Source organism: Rhinolophus hipposideros (assembly GCF_964194185.1).
Source record: "Rhinolophus hipposideros genome assembly, chromosome: 10".
Classification (NCBI taxonomy): Eukaryota; Metazoa; Chordata; class Mammalia; order Chiroptera; family Rhinolophidae; genus Rhinolophus; species Rhinolophus hipposideros.
In genome coordinates, this window is record NC_138056.1 from 86,226,744 (window position 1) to 86,245,511 (window position 18,768).

The 18,768-nt window shown below is 55.7% G+C and overlaps 1 protein-coding gene across 6 annotated transcripts in view; it reads right to left on the reverse strand.

Moving 5' to 3' along the window:
* Positions 1–16,672, reverse strand: part of BCL9L (BCL9 like) — a 28,577-nt gene extending 11,905 nt beyond the window's left edge. For 2 of the 6 annotated variants that reach the window (XM_081062156.1, XM_081062152.1), the window contains exons 1-2: positions 15,911–16,666; positions 809–910 (exon numbers count right to left, since the gene is read on the reverse strand). In XM_081062156.1, coding sequence (XP_080918282.1) covers positions 809–834 — 26 coding nt within the window. In that variant the 5' untranslated portion in view covers positions 835–910; positions 15,911–16,666. Of the gene's footprint in view, positions 1–808; positions 911–4,726; positions 4,777–9,674; positions 9,734–15,910 lie in introns of those variants that run through there. The other 4 variants (XM_081062153.1, XM_081062155.1, XM_081062157.1 and 1 more) reach the window with 4 other exon arrangements.
* Positions 16,673–18,768: the final 2,096 nt, after the last annotated feature.

Here is an 18,768-nt window from a genome sequence, read left to right on the forward strand (position 1 = left end):
GAGGGTCACCGCTCATGCCCCAATCCCATTCCCCTGGGGAAGAGGAGAAAAGCACACCAGAGTGGTACCCACTGGTCCAGACAGCTCCTCAGAGCAGGAGGGGAAAGCCTGATGAGGGTTGGCAGGCAGGCCCAGCGGGCAGGCACAAGCAGGAGGAAAGGGGGAGGGGAGTGGTGTGTGGAACAGACTGGAGTGCAGCTCGAAGACAAGGATTTCTGCAGCCTAAGCTGCGGGCCCTTTAAGATCCAGCCCGCTCCCCACACCACCTCCCCCTCCCCGGAGACCTATTAATAGCCGCTGGAAAGATCACATCACGGGAGAGGATATTTATCCCCCCTCATTCCATACCAGCTCAGATTTATTTCAGCTCTGCTGTCCTGCTGCTGCCGCCTGGCCCTGTCTGCAGGCTTCTCCTGGGAAAGGGGAGGAAGGAAGGCACAGCCCCTTCCCTCTAGCTCCCACCCCCAGCTAGACTAAGGCCAGAGGGCACCACTGGACCCTACAGGGGGGTAGGGGGTAAGGGTTCTGCTCAAACCTTTTTTAAGAGGAAAGGGCTAGAAGGGACTAGAACAGCAGGCTTAGCTGATTGACATTCCCCTCTGTCCCCAGGGCACTGGCACTAAGGCTTTGGCTCCTGCCTCTGGGCAGGCCTTCCCATTCTGACCCCCCTTGGGCCCACTGGTGACCTGGAAGCCAGGTGCCCAGGAGGCTCACTCTCCGAGCCAGTACAGCTCAGCCCCATCACCACTGGGCCCTTCCCGTCCCCGCACTCCACACACACACCCCACCCTCCACGACACCCACACACCTTGTCTTGTTAGCCAGGATCCTCATGGCTCCCACACACAGTGGGGCTACGGCCCCTGTGCGTGCCCAGGGCCCAGCCAGGTACTCGGTACTGGAGCACGGACTGCAGCAACAAGCCCCAAAGAGAAAACTTGTGACTTGGGGAGGGGGTGTAAGAAGGGGAGGGGAGAAGGGAGGACCCAAGAGCCCTGGGACTATGGAACTGGATAGGGTAGGGTGGGGACGGAAAGAATGGACTACTAGGTGGGGTCTCAATGCTCGAGGCCGGTCCTATCCCAGTCCTCCTGCACTTTACCCTCAGGGAGCCTGCAGTCTCTAGCAAGCCCCCACCCCACCCCCACCCCCGGGCCGCAAAGGCACAATGCACTAAAAGAATAGGTTGCAAAGGTGCCCATGTTGGGCGACCATGAGGTCTGTCCCGGTTCCCTAGGGGACTCCCGCTCCCAGGCACGCCCCTCACCCCGGGTGGGGAACCCCTCACACCCGACACCACCACCCCACGCGCTGCACCCCGCCCCGGGCACCCCTTGCGTGGAGGGGGCCGGGGATGGGGGCCCTGCTCCGCCCCCAGCTCGAGGCCTAGCCCGTGCCCATCCCAGCAGGCCCGGACCAGCAGCGAGAGGCCTGGCGGGGCCCCGGGGCTGCAGCTGGGCTCTTCTGGAGACCAGTAACGCTGGCTCAGATTCCTCCCCGACCGCAAGAATGCAGGAGCCTCCCCTCCCCGCCCCCCGCCCCAGCACCCCACCCCGCCCCCCTCGGCTGAGCCAGAGCAGAGAGGCAGAGCAAGCGAGCCAGCGAGCCAGGAGGCGAGAGAGCGGGAGGCGGACAGGACTGCAGCTCGCCTGCGGGCCCCGCACGCGCCGTACGGACAGACACACTGTCCAGGACCGCGAGGGCTGGGCGCCCCGCGACGGGGCCCGGGTTCGGCTTAGCGCGGGGCGCTGCCAGGCAGGGTCTCCGAGAGCTACCAGTACCCGAACTCTGACTCACACACACTCACAGCTCACACGTGGACCGGGAAACAAAGACACGCACGGAACCCAGGAAGCTACAGGCGCGCCCACGCCGACCCCGCGGAGGTGTGCTGGAGGGCGCGGGAGGCGCCGGCCCAAGCCAGGAGCCACGAAAACAGCCTGCGGCCCGCAGACACCCAGGCTGCCCGAGCGCAGCGAGTGAGCGCGCATGCCGACTCATTGAACAGACGAAAAGACTGAGGCCCGACCACAAGAGAGCCATAGAAAGTTGAGCCTAGTAGTCAGAGAAACATACACAAAGCCATAGCTACAGCACCAACAAACAGGACTTAGAGAAATACAGAAGCCTCACCCAGCCGCCCCCTACCCTGCCCCCACTTCCCGGAGGCGATCCCAGTAAGGGATGGGGGAGGGGAGGAGTCTTGGGACTGGAGCTTTGTCCAGGTGACAGGCCCAGACAGACACAGGGGCACACTCCCGCAGCTTCCTGCCTGGCTGCTGGAGGCTGGGCTGGGACCTCAGGGTGAAGGGGCCCCACCTGTGACCCCGTAAGTCTAACCCTAACTTAACCCCAGGGCACACTGGCCTCCCTAACTCCAGCACCGTCTCGGGAGGGAGGCGCCTCAGGCGAAGGTTTCAAAGTCCAGGGCTTGACTGGGAAGCAGCCCGCTGCTAGCCCCCATCTGCCGCATCATCACAGGGGCTTTAGAGATGGCAGAGAAGGGCTGGAGGTGGCACTGGGCTAAGGGGCAGGCAGACCTATAGTTGACATAGGTCTCAGGCTCCCACCTTCACTAACCGTCAAAACTACCTACCACCTACCAGGAGATAGGTAGTTTTATTATAGCCATTTCACTATGAGGAAACAGGTCTGGAAAAAGGAAGAGACACGTCCCTGAGTCACATGATCAGTACCGGGCAGCACCAAGACCCTGTCCTGCGGTGTTTCCCCTACACTGCAGTGTCCTCCGCCTCTGAGTCATGACTGCTCATCTGAGCCTGTACCAGAGAGGTGGGCTTCCCACGTGCCAAGCACTGGGACCAGCCCCCCCTGTGGGGTGCAGGAGCAGGGCAAGGGCCGCTACTACCTCCTATGTTTACAGCTTCAAATATTGGGACCTGTAATAATTTGGGATGGGGCTGTTTAGAAAACGCGTCCTCTCCAAAGTCCCCAGGCAGCCAAGACTCCACCCCAGAAGAATCCTGGAGTTGCCCTCCTCTAGGGCTCCACCCCTTGCTCCCACCCAACCACTGGGCGAGCTGAGTCAAGCACGGATGAGTCAGGACTTTCCCATCTCACAAGTCCCCCCTTTGACCCCTCTGGAGTCTGCCCAGCTCCCAGGGACCCCTCCTCCTTACAAACTGTCACAGAAAAGGCCTTGGAGGCCTCAAGGGATTGAAGGCAGGAGGGCTGGTCCTGGTGGGTGCAGTTTTTAAATAAACAATGAGTGAAGTGGGCTTCCCAGCACCAGTCCAGGCGCCCTTGAGATGGATGAAAGGAAAGGGATGTGGCTCTGGGAACACACTGCTGTGGCTCCCTCTTAGGGGACAGGGTGGGGAGTGGAGACATGATCACAAATATGCATCAGGTGCAAGTCACCTGAGTGAAAGGCCAAGAGCATACCCAGGAGAATGGAACCCAGGAGGCTGCTCAGACAAGGGGCAGATCTTTTGCCCTTCCTGTGCAACTTGGGCGGGTGGGCAGGGGAGCAGTCCTGACTCTGGCTGGGGCAGGATACCAGGAAAGCTTCCATGGATGCCCAGGGCCTCCAGCTCCTTGCTCAACACAACTGCCACAAGTACAGGGGACATTCACACACCTGTGGCAACCTGTTTCCTGCTCCCCACCCCACCCTCTTGGGAGCCTCTGGTTCTCCAGCATGCCCACAAGAGTCAGTGAGAAAACTGTTTGGAGGGTCCATGCTCCCACGTGGAGTGGGCAGACACCTCCAGAGAGGAAATGGGCTGCTAGGACACCTTGTGACGGTGGAAAGGACAGGGCCCTGCAGGGAGCAATAGGATGGGATCCTCGGCCTTTGGCTTAGGGAGATGCAGCCCCTAAAACAACAGGTCCTGAGTCCCCCTCTTTCTGAGTGTCAGGACTCCTTGGTCCCTAGAAACTCCTCTACCACCCAGGTCATTTCCTTTTCCTGAGGTAGTGACTCAGGCCAGTGAGGAGATCAAGGATTCATAGCCCAGCAGGAAATCTGGTCAAGGACAGAGGTCTTGCTCTGGGACCCTCCATGTGGGGACTTCCAGGCTCAGGGGGCCTTCCCCTTGCCCTGGTTCCTAGCAGCTCTCCCCACTGCCCCCCACCTCCTGCCAAAGGAGACCATGCAAATCAACCATTTTTGTCTGGGAGTTTCCAGCCCAGCCCCACCTGCAGCCCCAGGGTGAGGTCAGGCAGCCCCCAGCCCTGCAGGGACATGGAAACTCCTGGCCCCAGACCTTTCTAGTCTGGAGTCTTTGAATAGGATGTTTCTGCAGGGGATTCTACCCATTCTGGTGCCCACTGTGCCTCTGGAGGTTACGGGGACAAGTGGCATTGCCTAGATAAGCCTAAAGTCACTTCACTTGGCTCCTTCAGCCATGCCAGTATGGCCTTGGGAAGTAGTCATGCCCTGGCAATGAGGTGCCCCCAAAGTCAGTCTGCTGCCCAATCCCTAGCTGCTCCGTCCCACAGGGGTGGGGGGAAGGGGAGTAGGGGGGGGCACAAGGAAACAAGACAGGGCAGGAAGCCCAGGCAGGCGGCTGGCACTCTGGGCCAGGCACAAACAGCCAGCACAGGAAACCACAGCCCACCCCCGCCCACCCCACCCGCCCAAAGCTCTGGGAGAGAGGAGTGCCAAAAGCCTGGTACCCCAACAGGAGCAAAGGCCAGGAGTTAGCCCAGGGCAAGGGAGGAGCAAGAAGCACTCCAGTCCTCTCTCTGCCCCAGACCTTACCTGGGGAGGGGGAGAGGAAGCCAGACTGGCAGGGATGGTGCTGCCTCTTTAAATCCACCGAAATCCTGAGTTAGGCCCAACCCAGCTCTGGTTTCACAGGAAGGAAAGGAGCTCAGGAGCCAGCAGGGCAGGCGGTGGTGGCTGGAATTAGCCCCACCAGCCCAAATATATCTGGTCTCCGCCTGCCATCCCTTTGGCACTTCCTGCCCCCTGGCACCTACATCACAGTGGGAGTGAGAGAGGGTCTAGGTGCTACTCCCTACCCTGTGGGAGACCCCAATCTCTAGAGGTGCTCTGCAGCTGGGTCCACATGGGTAGAAGGTGACTTCCCAAGCCTGGATTCCCAGGAGGAAGGAATGGGTGCAGTAGCAATCTGTGGACCTTTACCTGGCCTCTGTCTTTCAACGGGTTAATCTGGCCCCTGTTTGGGGGATGGGGGTTAAGGGTGGCCTAGGAACCTCCTTTAAACTGCCAGGCGGGCTGGGAACAATGGGTCCATTGTGGGAGTGGAGTGCGGGCAGACTGCTGGCACAGCCCAGCCAGAGTGCACCACGGGCAGGACCTCACCCAGTGCTGCCTGCTGGCTACTCTGCTTTCTCCCCCAGGTACTGCCAGCAGCAGAGAAATCCTCCCAGCCCCCTTACCTCGCCTGCCTAGCCCAAGCTCTTGGCACCAGCAGCACCTGGAGGGCCCTCAAGCTCTGCCCACGTTGACATTCAGACTGCCATGACCCTACAGGAAGCAGGGGCATGTGGGCCAGGACAGGGTGGGGGTGGGGGCTGATGAGACAGGATGTATGCCTATGACCCTCCTGCAGGGAAGACAGGAAGGCCAAACGGGGTTTCTGGTGTCAGTCCTGGCACCCGCAGGCAAGAAGGGTTTAGGGGATTGTGAGAGCAATGACACGCAGGGTCCCCTGCCCCCCAGCCTCCTTTCTCACACTCATTCCATAAACTTGTTCCCTGAGGAGGTCTGGTGGCCCTGTCCCAGCAGTCCCGCCCTCTGGGGTTGGAACACTGGCAGACAGTGTGAGTGATACAGTACACTGAGAACTAGGTTTGTAGTCAGGCAGACAGGGGGCCAATCACATCCCACCCCTTCTGAGCTACAGGATCTTGTGCACCCTTTCAGCCTTCTGATCTTCAGTTTTCTCTTCTGCAAAATGAGGATAAATTTATAGAGGGAAATACTATTAATGAAATCATCTAATGGAATGTCTATGACATATTCAATCCTCAACAAACCACCTCTGGCCATGATGTCCCCTTCTTTATGCCCTGAATGGCAGGCACCCATATACATAGTATTTGGTAAAGGTGGGCAATGTCCAGATATTTGCCCTGGGGGAGTCCAAGGGAAGGGGACCCATGGTCATCATATTCATGGTACTAAGTACAAAGATTTGGCTCTTCCTCTGCCTTCCTCACAGAGGCCAGCTCCCTTTGCTAGCACTCCCCTGAGCATCTCTGGGTTTAATGACAAACACTCACACGCAGAGCATGAACCCAGAGAGCTTTGTCCACTCTCTTACCCTCAGGTCTATGTCTCAAAATCCAAAGAGGCAAGCAAAGGGGGATTTCCCTTCAACAGTGGCCTGTATCCCCTCCGCCAGGCAACCCTCTCCCTGCCTGACCCTTTGGCAGTCTCCCTGCAGGGTTTGAGCTAGAAGGAAGCTGGAGCCTACTTTCTTCCCATGGACCTCTTTAAAGAGTGGAGGGTCTAAGAGGGAAAGAAGATAAACTGGGACACGCAGTTCTGGAAATTAGGGGTCCAAGTAGAAGACCTGTTCTTTTCTCAACTAGAGAGGAATGTCCTTCTCAAAGTGGCTCCACAGCCCCAAAAGGGTTAAAAAGGCCCTAAAAATAACATGCTCTCAGCAGGACCCGCTGATTGGAACCCTCCAGCCATCTGTTCCCATTTTCTCCTGTTCACATTGGAACATCTGAAACCAGCCCAGAGCCCCAGCCCGATCCCAAAAATAGCCCCAGCCTGCCCAAGGAATAGGCCCCAGGGGCCGGGCGCAGGCAGTAAGGCCAGCCCAGCAGTGAGGCATGATCCAAGCCAACTCTAAGCCCTCAACCCCAGGCCCAAGGAAGGGAGGCATCCCCTCTGGTCCCAGAAGGAGGTAGTGAATAGAGCCAGGGGCTCCAGCCCACTCTTCTTGGTACCAGGCCAGAGAAGGTACCCGCTAGTCAAACCCAGGCCTCAGACCCAGGAGCCCGGGTATCCCAGGCACACTGCCACATTTTAATCAATTTTCTCCAGGAATTTGGACACTTACACCCCAGAAGATTTAAACCACCTGTCTACAGAGCTCCCCTCGTTGTTGGGATCCCATCCCTGCTGCCCAGTCCCAAGCTCCTCACACAGAAGTCCCTCAGCGCCTCCACCATCACATTCCCATTCTAGGGCCTTTAGGAGACCTGCTCACCGAGCATCATCAGTACTCTTCTATGTCCCCAGGGCACACAGGGCTGAAGCAGACTTTTTTCAGACTGCCCACACTCACCCATCAGCCCAGGAAAGGATTCTAGGGGTGTCCTCTGGATACCATAGATGCTGACATAATCGCACCCCTCCTCTGGGCTTCAGGACGCCTCCTCCCTGCCCATCTGTGTGCAGCAAGTGCCAGGCATGCCCATTTGGGCTTCTATACATATCATAGACCTAGGCACTGCCCTACCACACTCAGGGAAAATGCCCAGGTGGGGTACAGGGAATCCAGGGGACCCTGGGCCCTGAGGCAGGCCTAACAGCTGCCATCTATGTCACAGCTCCACACTGCCATTTTTTTCCTCCCCAAGGAAGGTCCCTGACCTCTTAGCCAGGAGAGGAGGCAGCCATTTAAGTCATTTAAGGACAGAATGTCTTGTTCAGCCTGGTGAAAGAACAGAGCAGCAAGAGATGGGATGGTGGGAGGGGTGCTGAAGCTGATCTGAGTTAACAACTTGGGGGAGGGAGGGCTCAGCTCTGAGAAGTGCTGGGACATAGGGAGGAAGACATGTCCTAAGTCCCCCAGGACCCTCTCTAGGCCCATGGCTATTTGGCAAACTTGCAATCAAGATGTCAGCCAGCACCAACACTGGGTAAACTGAGGCAGCAAGAAGGTGGGTCTGGAAGGGTATTAGAATCTAGGAGTCTGAAGTGCTGGCAAGGATATCTCTTCCTAACCCTCCAAACTCCTCCCACCCCCGTCAATTCTTGCCCTGCTAAAGCCGCTGGGAGGGTCAAGAGTTCCTGTGAAGAGCTATGACTAATATCGTGTTTCCCCAAAAATAAGACCTAGCCGGATCATCAACTCTAATGCGGTATTATATTATATTATATTATATTAATTATATTATATTAATTATATTACATTGTATTACATTATATTACATTATATTACATTATATTACATTATATTATATTATATTATATACCAGGTCTTATATTATAGTAAAATAAGACCGGGTCTTATTAATTTTTGCTCCAAAAGATGCATTAGAGCTGATTGTCCGGCGAGGTCTTATTTTCGGGGAAACGGTAATAATGAGGAGATCTCTAGCGTTATTGAGCATTTACTCTGAAACATCAAGCTGTCCTGAAGGCTTCACATGCATTATCTAATTTAATCCTCAGAACAACTCTACGCGGAAGTACTTCTATTATTCCTACTTTACAGATAAGGCAAGGGGAAGTTAAGTAACTTGCTTAAGGTACACAGTCCAGAGTTAGAAGAGCCAGGATTTGAATCCAGACACTCCAGCAATTGGGTTCTAAACCATTTCACAATACAGATTCACCCTGGTATCAGCCCTCTGTGCTATGATGAAAGAATGGGTGTCTCACTCACTCATTCCACAGACACACTCCCTCCACACACTGTGAATACCAGGTCCTAGCTAGAGGCCACAGTTCCTGCCCAGGTAAGAGATGAAAGAGAGGGCACCAGTCCATACCCCCTCAATGCAGGTGCCCAGCCTGGCTGGGGCTCTAAGAGCAAAGTTCTGGGACTGCCCCCAGCCCTGCCTACCCACAATCCATTAGATCCTCACCCATAGTGGTCCCTGAGAATCAGGGGAGAAAGCTAGGCAAGTTACCATGACAACAGCACAGAGTCCTGACTCAGGGAGGACCAGAGGCAGGAAGGAATCTGCTGCCCATCCCACTCACAGGTGGAGGTCAAAGGTCAAGTGGGGTGGAATCCAGGCCCTGCCCTACCACCTGCTCCGCCACACCTGTCATTGCTCCCTACTTTTTTCATTGCCTGAGTTGGAAGCAGTACCACTTCCTCCGGGTCCCTGAGGGGTAGTGGCCTCTGGCAGCAAGGGTTAGGGGATTAAAACACTCCAGAAGTCCCTCCCCCTGGTCTGCAGCTTTCTCCAGCTTTTCCTAGTCAAACCAGGAGCCTACAGGCCTGTTTGTTGTGAATTCAGGGAGTTGTTGCTAAGTAAGGAAGGAGGGGAGAGAGGGAGGGAAAGAGGGGGGTGGAATGCGTATCTCTCTAGGGAGAACGTGTATCTCTCTAGGGTCCAGGGCAGAAACCACGTTATGGTGGCTGGTAGCCACCCTGGTTTTGACTCAGCCAGCTGAAGCCAAAGCCAGCAACAAGAAGGAGCAAGGACTTGGGATGACCAAGAAATCATACCTTGTCCTCCAGGGGTGACTGGGCTGGAGCTCCCCACCTCCCACCCCAGGAAAAGGCTCCAGCTACCAAGATGGCTGGGACTTCTGCTGGAGTGGCTGCTTTAACCCTTCCCGCCCTGGCTTCGGCCCACTCCCTCCCAGGTCCCAGGTTGCAAGGCTGTTGGCCCCCCGCTCCTGGGGGTGGGGGAGGAGAATTTAAGGAGAAGTGCGGGCAGAAAGCCAGGAGGAGGGAGCCCAAGAAAGAAAGCGAAGCAGGAGGCCTTGGCAGACAGAGATCAACCAGGAGGCTGCGGACACACACCAGCAGATGACCTCTCACCTCAGGGATAGTGTGTGTCTGGGCTCAGGCTCAAGGGTGTGGTCTGGGATGGGGGCTCCCTGTGGAGAGAGGATCAGAGCTAGAAGCCCCAGGCCAGCAATCTAAGCTCCTGCTCCTCCCATAACCCCAGTCCCACCCCCAACACACACACCAAATAAGCATGTACACACAGACGCTCAGCCTGCAACTCCAGGAAGTCTCTGAGCTACTGGGACACCCCGCCCCCTCCAGGACTTCTGTGGATTGGCTAGGAGCCAGGCCAGACCAGCTGCCACACCACACCTCTCCCCCTCCCCATCCTGGAAGCAGGAAAGGAGCAGGCCCTGGAAGATGCCTCACAGGGAGAGGGATGGGGCAGAGGACTCCCTGGCCTGAGAACCTGGGGCAAGGTATGGATGGGGAGGCCTGAGGACCCTAGCTTCCAGTACCAATCACCTCCAGGGTTATCCTATGTCAGGGAAAAGAATTGTGTGGATACCATGTCCCTGTGTAGTCTCCTTGGCTACAATCCTTGTCCCCTGAAGAAGCAGCAAAGGGGAGCAGAACTGGTTCGGAAGGCCAGGGGTAAGAGAATCAGGCGTAGCAGTTCAGTAGGAGGGGGCTGGGTGAAGCTCCCACAGGCAGGCAGGAGGGAGGCTGGTGGCTGGGCTCAGTTTGTACTGGGGGTCAAAGGGGAGTTCTTTTCCAAAGAATTCTGGGAGAGAAGCCAACTAGAGCAAGCTGCTAACCACCCCTCCCTCTCTCTCTCACAGCCCTGGTTGGGGGGGGGGGGGGTGGCCCTGCCAACCAGACTTAACCCTCTCTAGCCTGTGTTGCTCAGAGGCCCAGGATGGGGGAGTTGGGGAGAGGTCCTTGGCTGGGCTCAACCTCTAGTTCTAGGGGGCAATCACAGGACGTCTGCCAGAATAAGGCTGGTTCCACATTGCCCCATCTGGTATTGCCCTGCCCTACCCCACAGTGACTTTTCTGGGCTCATCTCCTGAAGCTGTCTGTAGTGACGTGTGTGTACGTGTCTCAGAGACAGAGGTTGAGAAACAAACTGAAAATTCCTTGCCAAGGCCCTCCCCATGCTGGGTCACTGAGCACTGTACCAACCTGTGCCTCTACCCCACCCTTCCTCCCACTTCATCCTAGGACCAGAGGCCATGGGGAAGGCAGCGGTAAAAGGGACAGCTTATACTTTTGCCCACCTCCTGCTGCTATCTCCACAGGCCCATGACTTTTACAAAAAGCCCCTGCCCCAGCCCTCTTCTTCCTCACTGATTTGCCACCAGTGCTTCTAGAGGAAAGCATTCAATTATAGCTTGAGATCCCAGGATGGCAAATCGACTCATAGTGAGGTATCAGGGGGTCCCATTGCCCACATTCCATGCAGACATAACTCTGCTGTCATCACCACCCTTGCTTGGGATGGGGTGGGGGGACACCTGGCAACCTCCCCTCCTGGAGAACAGTCTAACTGCAGAAGGAAGGAATGAGATTAAACATCAAAAAGGACTTCCCAGGATCAAGGCTACAATGGCAGCTGGCCCCACCCCAAACGCTTCACATTTCTGGGGTGGCACATCACCCCCTTAGGATTTGACCCCTCTGTTTTCTGCTAAGGCTGAAAATATGAGTGTCTAATTCTTGTTTTACTGTCTGCCCCTAGTTAGAAAAGTCAAATATCTGAAACTTAAATTAGCCACCAAGCTTCCAAGTCCAACGTGGCTGGCTGTTTCTTGTACCCAGTGAAGCAAGTAACCCCAGGGGTGGAAGGTTAACTTTCCCCAGTCCTTTCCTTGAGAGCACTGGGCTTCCCTATGACAGTCACCACTGTATCATCAGGACAAGAAGAGGGTGGTGTTGGGATCCCTCAAGGTGCTGGGTGTCCGGGAGAGGCAGAGAAAGAGAGCCCAGCCCTGGGGACAGTTTTTCCTAAAGTCTCCCCACTCTACCACTTTTGCTGCAAGGACCACAGAACTGCCAGAAGGCTTGGCGCCACTCCAGAAAGCTCCCTATCAAAGGACAGAGGACTCCATGTCCCAGGGAGCTTCAAAAAGACGTGTGACTACACACCCCAGACATGTTCTCAGGGAAGAGAGAGGCCGGAACAGAAGCAGAGCACAAGCATGTATATGCATATACATTCATCCAAGAGACACAACCCCAGGCACACCTACTCCTCAGATACTCCCAGACACGTGCAAGTAAGAGATAAACAGAATCAACTCCCAAAGACACACATCCAAGATACCTCCTAAAAATTATCCCAAACTCCCCAAGAATGGCTCCTTCAGGCCTTAGAAGCTTTCATACTCATAGAAAAGGCCTAGGAGAGCTCAGGAAATAAAAGGCATAAGTCAATACACAGAATTACTGATAGACAATACATGTACACTGGGACACACACACACACACACACACACACACACACACACACACTCACAGTAGTAAGCACATGGCCATGTGCTCACACACCCAGGCAATGCACAGTGTGAAGTCAGGTTAGAGGACTAAGTTATGGGCTAGTGAGGAGCAAGGCAGTCAGAGGGGGTGGAGAAATACTCAGGGATTTCAAAACAATCCTGGTTTTCGAAATGCTGGATTCAGGGCCATTCCCAGTAGAGGCTGGTGGGTGGAGAATGAGGGGGAGGGGAAGACAAGCCAGCGCAGAGCTACCAGCCCATTGGAGGAGGGGTTTAGACAGAGGGAGTCCCACCCCTGAGGAAAGGGAGACTAGAAGAGACACCAGTTAGGAAGTGTAGGCACCCAGGGCCAAGCAGGGAGGGCCTGGGGTAGAAAGGAGGCAAAGGAAAGCTCTCTGCTTTTGCCACTGACTGGCAACGAAGGCAGGGGAGGCCACCCCCTACCCCCAGTCATAGGCCATGGTGATGACCTTCTCTCCTAGAGAGTAGCACCCTGGCTCCCCTCACCCACCGGCTAGCAGGGCCCCAAGGTGGGCCTAAAACTAGGGGGTTAGAGGTGATGGGGAAGGGGTGAGAAAGGGCCTGCAGGGGTCAGGGATTTTCCAGGGTGAGGGAGAGCTACCTGAGAACCCAGAATTTCCCTCTTCTCCATGAGGGGAGGCTTTGGAAAAACTGAGGCGATGCAAAATACCCCACACCCAGGAAGTTACCCCTCTACTCCCAGAGCAGCAGAATGCCCTGACTGCCCCTCCCCCAACCTCCCGGGGAAAGTCGGCTGTGGCAGTTCTCTCCCAGGGAGGGGAGTTCAGGCCAGGCTGGGGGTGGGGCTCTGGAGGCCTGGCCCTGGCACCCGGCAGAGGAAATTCCAGGCTGTATGTAACTCCACGCTGGTGCCTTCAGGGCCTCCCATCCAAGTGACATGCAGCACCTCGGGAGCTCTAGTGCTGTGGCCTTCTTTCCCTGGCCTCTACAACTCCTAGCTACTTGGTCCTCCAACTGGCTCCAGCCCCAACTCTGGTAGTTAGAGGACAGGACCTGGAAGCTCAGCATCCCCAGGATGAGAGCCCCTACCAGCCCCCTCCTGGCCTCTTGGCCAGGCAGAGCCTCCTTTCCTCAGATCCCTGGGGTACAGCCACAATGTGGCTATGGGTGGGCAGCTGGTGGGGCTGGCAGGCAGGGGCACAGATGCCAAGCTAGAGCAGCCAGGTGCTCAACAGGTCGAGCCAGTCCCTGGAACAGCCAGCCCCACCCAGGGAGAGCGGGCCTGGCAAAGGCTCCCTGCCCGCGGCACCCAGCCTGTACCCACTTGGCTCCCATGACTGCCCACTTTCCCACGCTGCCACCCCTCTCTGCCCCTTCCCCCTAGGTCAGCAGCTGGGCAGTGCCCAGGGCTCCTGGCAGAAGGGATGCCATTTCCCTGTCACCTTTGGGTGCCCAGGTTCTTGTGGTACCTCATTATGAGCAACCAAGAAGGCTCAGGCAGAGTAAACATGGCATCAGGGTAACAAGAACCCCAAAGTGCCCCCCACCTCTTTCAGGCCTCTTCCAGTCCTGGGGGACTTGGGACACTCAGATGCCCTACCTCCCCATAGCCCCCAGCCACTGGGACAAAATTTCAGCCTGTGGTGCCAGAGGCAGTGTGCGGGTACCCCCAGCTCCTGTCTTAGACTCCCTGGAGGAAGGGCTGCAGAACTGGGTGACTGCTGGCCCCCTACACTCCTGCTAGAGCTGCTGCTGCCTGCAACCCTGGTCCTTGTGTTCTACCCCACTCCTGGGCTCCATGGAGCCCCATCCCAGCGACTCCCCCCACAGACAGGCAGCCCCCCTTTTCAGGCATCTCCTTTAATCTAAAGCAGGTGCTCAGACATTCCAGCCCTTGCTGAATCGACATTGCCACCCACTAGGCCTCTGCCCAGAAGGCTACCCCTGCCTGTTCATGGAAATTGAGCCCCTAGCCCAGGGCTCCTGCTTAACCCAAGTACCCAGAAGATGGGAGGCAGGAACTACCCAAACAGTCATGGGTGCTCAACACAGATTCAATAAGCAAATTCACTAGGTCCCACATTACCACTGTTGTGCTACTCCCAGATTTCTGTGGACCACGGATCCTTCTTCAGGACTCTATAATCTCTTCCCACCTTCACCCTCAACCCCAGGATTAGAGCCTCCATATGGACCTCCAGAATCCATCTCTAGCCATGGGCCCCCTGCTACCCCAAGCACAAGAGTTATGCTGGATCAGTTACCCCTCAACAGCACACTTTACATTAACCCCTACCCCACCCCAATTAGGAGCAGCACAGGTAAGCAGAAAACTTCTGAAGGGAGGTGGTCAGAAGGCTGGCCTTCAAGCCTGGTTCTTCTCCAAGGCCAAGGAGTCTGATCACCTGGGGGAGGCAGCAACTTCCTTCCTGGCACCAGATTCTGCCAACCACTCATCTTCCTTGCCATCCTCACTCAGTCCTGAGGCTTCTATCAGCAGGCACCTCAGAGCTGACACAGGAAAGATAGGGCCTAAACATGCTTTTCCCCTAGAGCCATGAAATCATGGTCCTGACCCAGAGAAGGCAGACAAACCTGTGCTGGGGGGCAACAGAGGAGCCAGGCAGCCCTTGCACAGAAGTGGCTGCTCCCTGGAAAGGATGAGGAGAAGGGAGAACAAGGGGGGTGGAATGAAAGCCCATCCACCCTGGAGGTCTCATCTGGAGAGCTGCCTAGAGGCATCAGTAGGGTTACAGCAGATAGTGGGAAGACAGCTTTCCTAGGTAAGACAGGAAAACAAGGCCAAAGATCAAGGGGACCTCCAAGCCCCTATCCCAGGGCTCAATCATATGCCCAGCTCACCTCTCCCTGAGCAACACTTTTCTTCCCTGCAGCAAAGGCTCCCCAACCCCAGACACAGACACACACCCCAAGCAGCAGACACACAGAAAGAAGAGGGTGCAGGGGGTGTCAGAAAACCCGGAAGGAAGGAAGCTGGACAGACAGAAGCTGATCCTGGTTTTACTGTTCCATAGAGACACTCTCCAGATTTCCAGACTGTGAGGGACACTCTCCTTCTCAGCCTCCAGGAGGGAGAAGAGGAGAGTAGATCTCAGTCTCTGCTGAAACCAAATTCCGCAGCCCTGAGATAGAACATACCCCAGCCAAGCAAGAAGCCCTAAGCCTCACTTCTCTTCCCCTATAACCTTCCCACAAGGGCTCCTTAGAACCAAGGCAGGGGCCACCTTTCTTTAGCAGTGCAGGTACACCTCTAAGGAACTGTGTGACTGCCCCACCCCCACCCCACCCCCAGCCAAACCCACACCACTGGGGTTGGGGAGAATCCTTGGCTGGGGAGACTCTTCCAGTTACAGCCCCTGCTGCTCCTAGGCGGTGCTTGGGGGCAGAGGGTGACCCAGCAATCCCCAATCCCAATGCACCTCCTCTGGAGACTCCCATCAGCTAGGGGAGGGGTGCTGGGGTGCTGAGACCCAACGGGTTGGTGAGCCTGGGAGGGGGACTACATCTCCCAGAAGCCCCCAGGGCAGGGTTGCTGCTCCAGCTGGCCCAAGGCCGGCCTTGTTCTCTGCGCTAGGGTGGCAGGGTCCCCCGTCTGCCCCTAAGCCCTCCCCACTGTGCTCTGGGGCTGCTAATCTGTTTGGGGGCCCAAAAGTAACCTCCACTATCCTTGGGAGCGCCCCCATCCCTTAAACAGCTCGGGGTACGTACCAGAGGGCAAGAGACAATCAGACTATGTTTCCCCTCCCCAATTCGAACTGGATCTCCCTCCTCGCGCCTCTGCTGGCTTGGCATGACTTTCGCCTCTAGCCCCAGCTCACCCCTCACCTCGCGGGGGTCGGGGGTCCTCAAGCCAGGCCGGAGGTGGACGCCATGACCAGGTCAGGGTCGGTGGGTGGATTAGGGTCCTCCTGCTCGCCAGTTGGTGGTACGGAGTGGGGCGGGCAGGCGGTGATCTTTTGATCCTGGACGCCTTGATCTCAATCAGCCCGGCCCGGGAGAGAGTATCCGGGGATCGCTGGGCGCCTAGGTTCCTGCCTCCCAAACGCGGAGCATGGTCGTGGACGCCGGGCAGCGGCGGAAGAGCGCTCACACCCTCCCGGCCCCGGGCTCGGGGCTGGGGTCTCAGCCCCGAACCTCAAGGCTCGGGCTCCTGCTCCTCCTCCCTTCCTTCCTTCCTTCCTTGCTTCGCCTCCTCCTTTCACTTTCCCCGAGGCCCGCAGGGACGGCGGGCGCGGGGAGGGGAGGGGGCTGTCTGGGCGCTTATTGTTGGTCGGACGCGGAGGGTCCGGGTCGGAGCCCCCGGGTGGCGCGGCGCCGAGGGACCCAGGCGTGCGGGCGTCGGGCCGGCTGGCTCCGGGCGGCGGCGGTGGTGAAGCAGCCCCGAATCCGGGGCATGTCCGGCCACTGGCTCCGCCGTACGCCACCACCTCCCCGGGCTCCCCTGCGCTGCCGGAGCCTTGCTCGCCTCTCCACTCGGCTCCTCTCCCTAGCCTGAAAAAGCATCGGGGCTCTCTGGCAGCCTCCTTCTGCCTTCATACCAGAGCCCGGAGAGGCCCCTGTCAAAATAAGAGCTCCCCCATCTCTCTCTCTCTCTCTCTCTCTCTCTCTCTCTCTCTCTCTCTCTCTCTCTCTCTCTCTCTCGCTCCCTCTCGCTCTCTCTCGCTCTCTCTCTCTCTCTCTCTCTCTCCTCGCCCAACCCGGCTCCCCCAGCCTCCCAGCGGCCTGACTCGGTAAGGCGCCCGGCGGACTAGCGGGGAGGCAGGTTGGCCCAGAGGTAGGGAGAGGGCTCCTACCCTTCTCTCCTCCCCTTTCCCAACTGGGGAGGAAACGCGCCAACAACTTCCAAGGCTAGGGTGTGGTTTGACAACCTACCCTACCCTCCTATCTACACTGATCGGAAGGAGCGGCTTCCCTCGGCTCTCTCAACCCCCAACACACACACACACACACACACACACACACACACACACACACACACACACACCTGGGTCCCCTCTTCATTGTACCCACCCACATTCATTTTGCACTGAGCATCTCCTTTATTGATCTCTCTTTCCTAGTAGACCATGAAGTTCTTGAGGACATAGAGTGGTTTTTTTTCATCTCAATTTTCAGCACAAAGTGGATGCTAAGAAAATGTTTGTGGAAGTGAAATCTTTGTCTTCTCCAAAGAACTCTCACACACAAGACCCTACATGGGAGTAGATACAATGAAAAAGAAATTGTAAACCACTTTTTAAAACATTTCACATGTTATTTCAATGTTTACCACAAACCCGTGAGAAAGATGCTATGGCCCCATTACACTAGTGAAGAAACTGGGATTTACACTAGTTAAGGAGTTATTCAGGGTTACACAACCAAAAAGTAGTGAGCTCAGGACTAGAATTTGATTCTCCTTATCCTGAGGCACTCTCCCTGTATCCCACTGTCCCCATCCATCCAGAATTAATACCAACAAGTAATAAATATTGACTGTTTCAGAAGGGAAGAGGATTGGCAAGCCTGTTTGCTACTGCTATTATTTGATTCCTCTGCTCGCTTCCCATCCCTCCTCACAGATGGTCCCCAGAGAGCTCTAGCCCCCATCTACCTCCATCTACGTCCTTCTCTTACATCTATGCGTCTAACTGGGTACCTACTTATACATTTTCTCTTGTTTTTCATATATATCTATACATACACACACACATATATATGTGTGTATATATATATATATATATACATATATATATATATATGAGAATATATACGTATATATATAATCTCCAAAAGATCCTTGTGGGCCCAGACCATGCCCTTCTATTCCCCACAGTACTCAAGTGCTCCGGTCATAGTAGGGCTTCAATAAATATTCACTTGATGAGCAGATGATGCCAGCAGCTGGGCACTGGGCCAGGCCTGGGGAGGCACAGGAAAACCGGGACAAACTCTGGAAGAAGATAACATAATAATCCCCATGGGTGCCTAGCATCACAATTTGCAAAGCATTTTCATACACATTATTTCTTTTTCTTTCTTTCTTTCTTTTTTGAATTGGGGGGTATTGGGGAACAGTGTGTTTCTCCAGGGCCCATCAGCTCCAAGTCATTGTCCTTCAATCCAGTTGTGGAGGGCGCAGCCCAGCCCCAAGTCCAGCCGCTGTCCTCAATCCGAGTGGCAAGGGGCGCAACCCACCATCCCATGCAGGAACTGAACTGGCAACCTTGTTAAGAGCTAAGGCTCCAACCAACGGAGCCATCCGGCTGCCCCCATACACATTCTTTCTTTCTTTTTTTTTTATTTTTATACAACATACATTTATTTCTCATAGTACACATTATTTCTTGATCATGCTTTATTCCAGTCAATGAAACTTCCCTAAGTACCTACTAACTGCTATGCCAAACACTGAGCTGAAGTTGAGCTGTGTTAAGGGTTTGACTCATCATAACCCTATGAGCTAGATATTATTCCCACTTAAAAGAAAAGGAAACTGAAGCCCAGAGAGGGTGAGTGAAAGATCCCAGGGCCTAGGATAGTACCTAACCCATTGAAGTAGGGTTTAATTTTCTCTCCCCTCTCCAGGGCCCTGTAGGTATAATATGAGCTACAAGGCAAGAGGGCCATTTCTCAAACAAGATGCTTGTTATAAGGAAGGGTGGATTTACGTGGATCAGTCTCCTGCTACATACATGATAAGC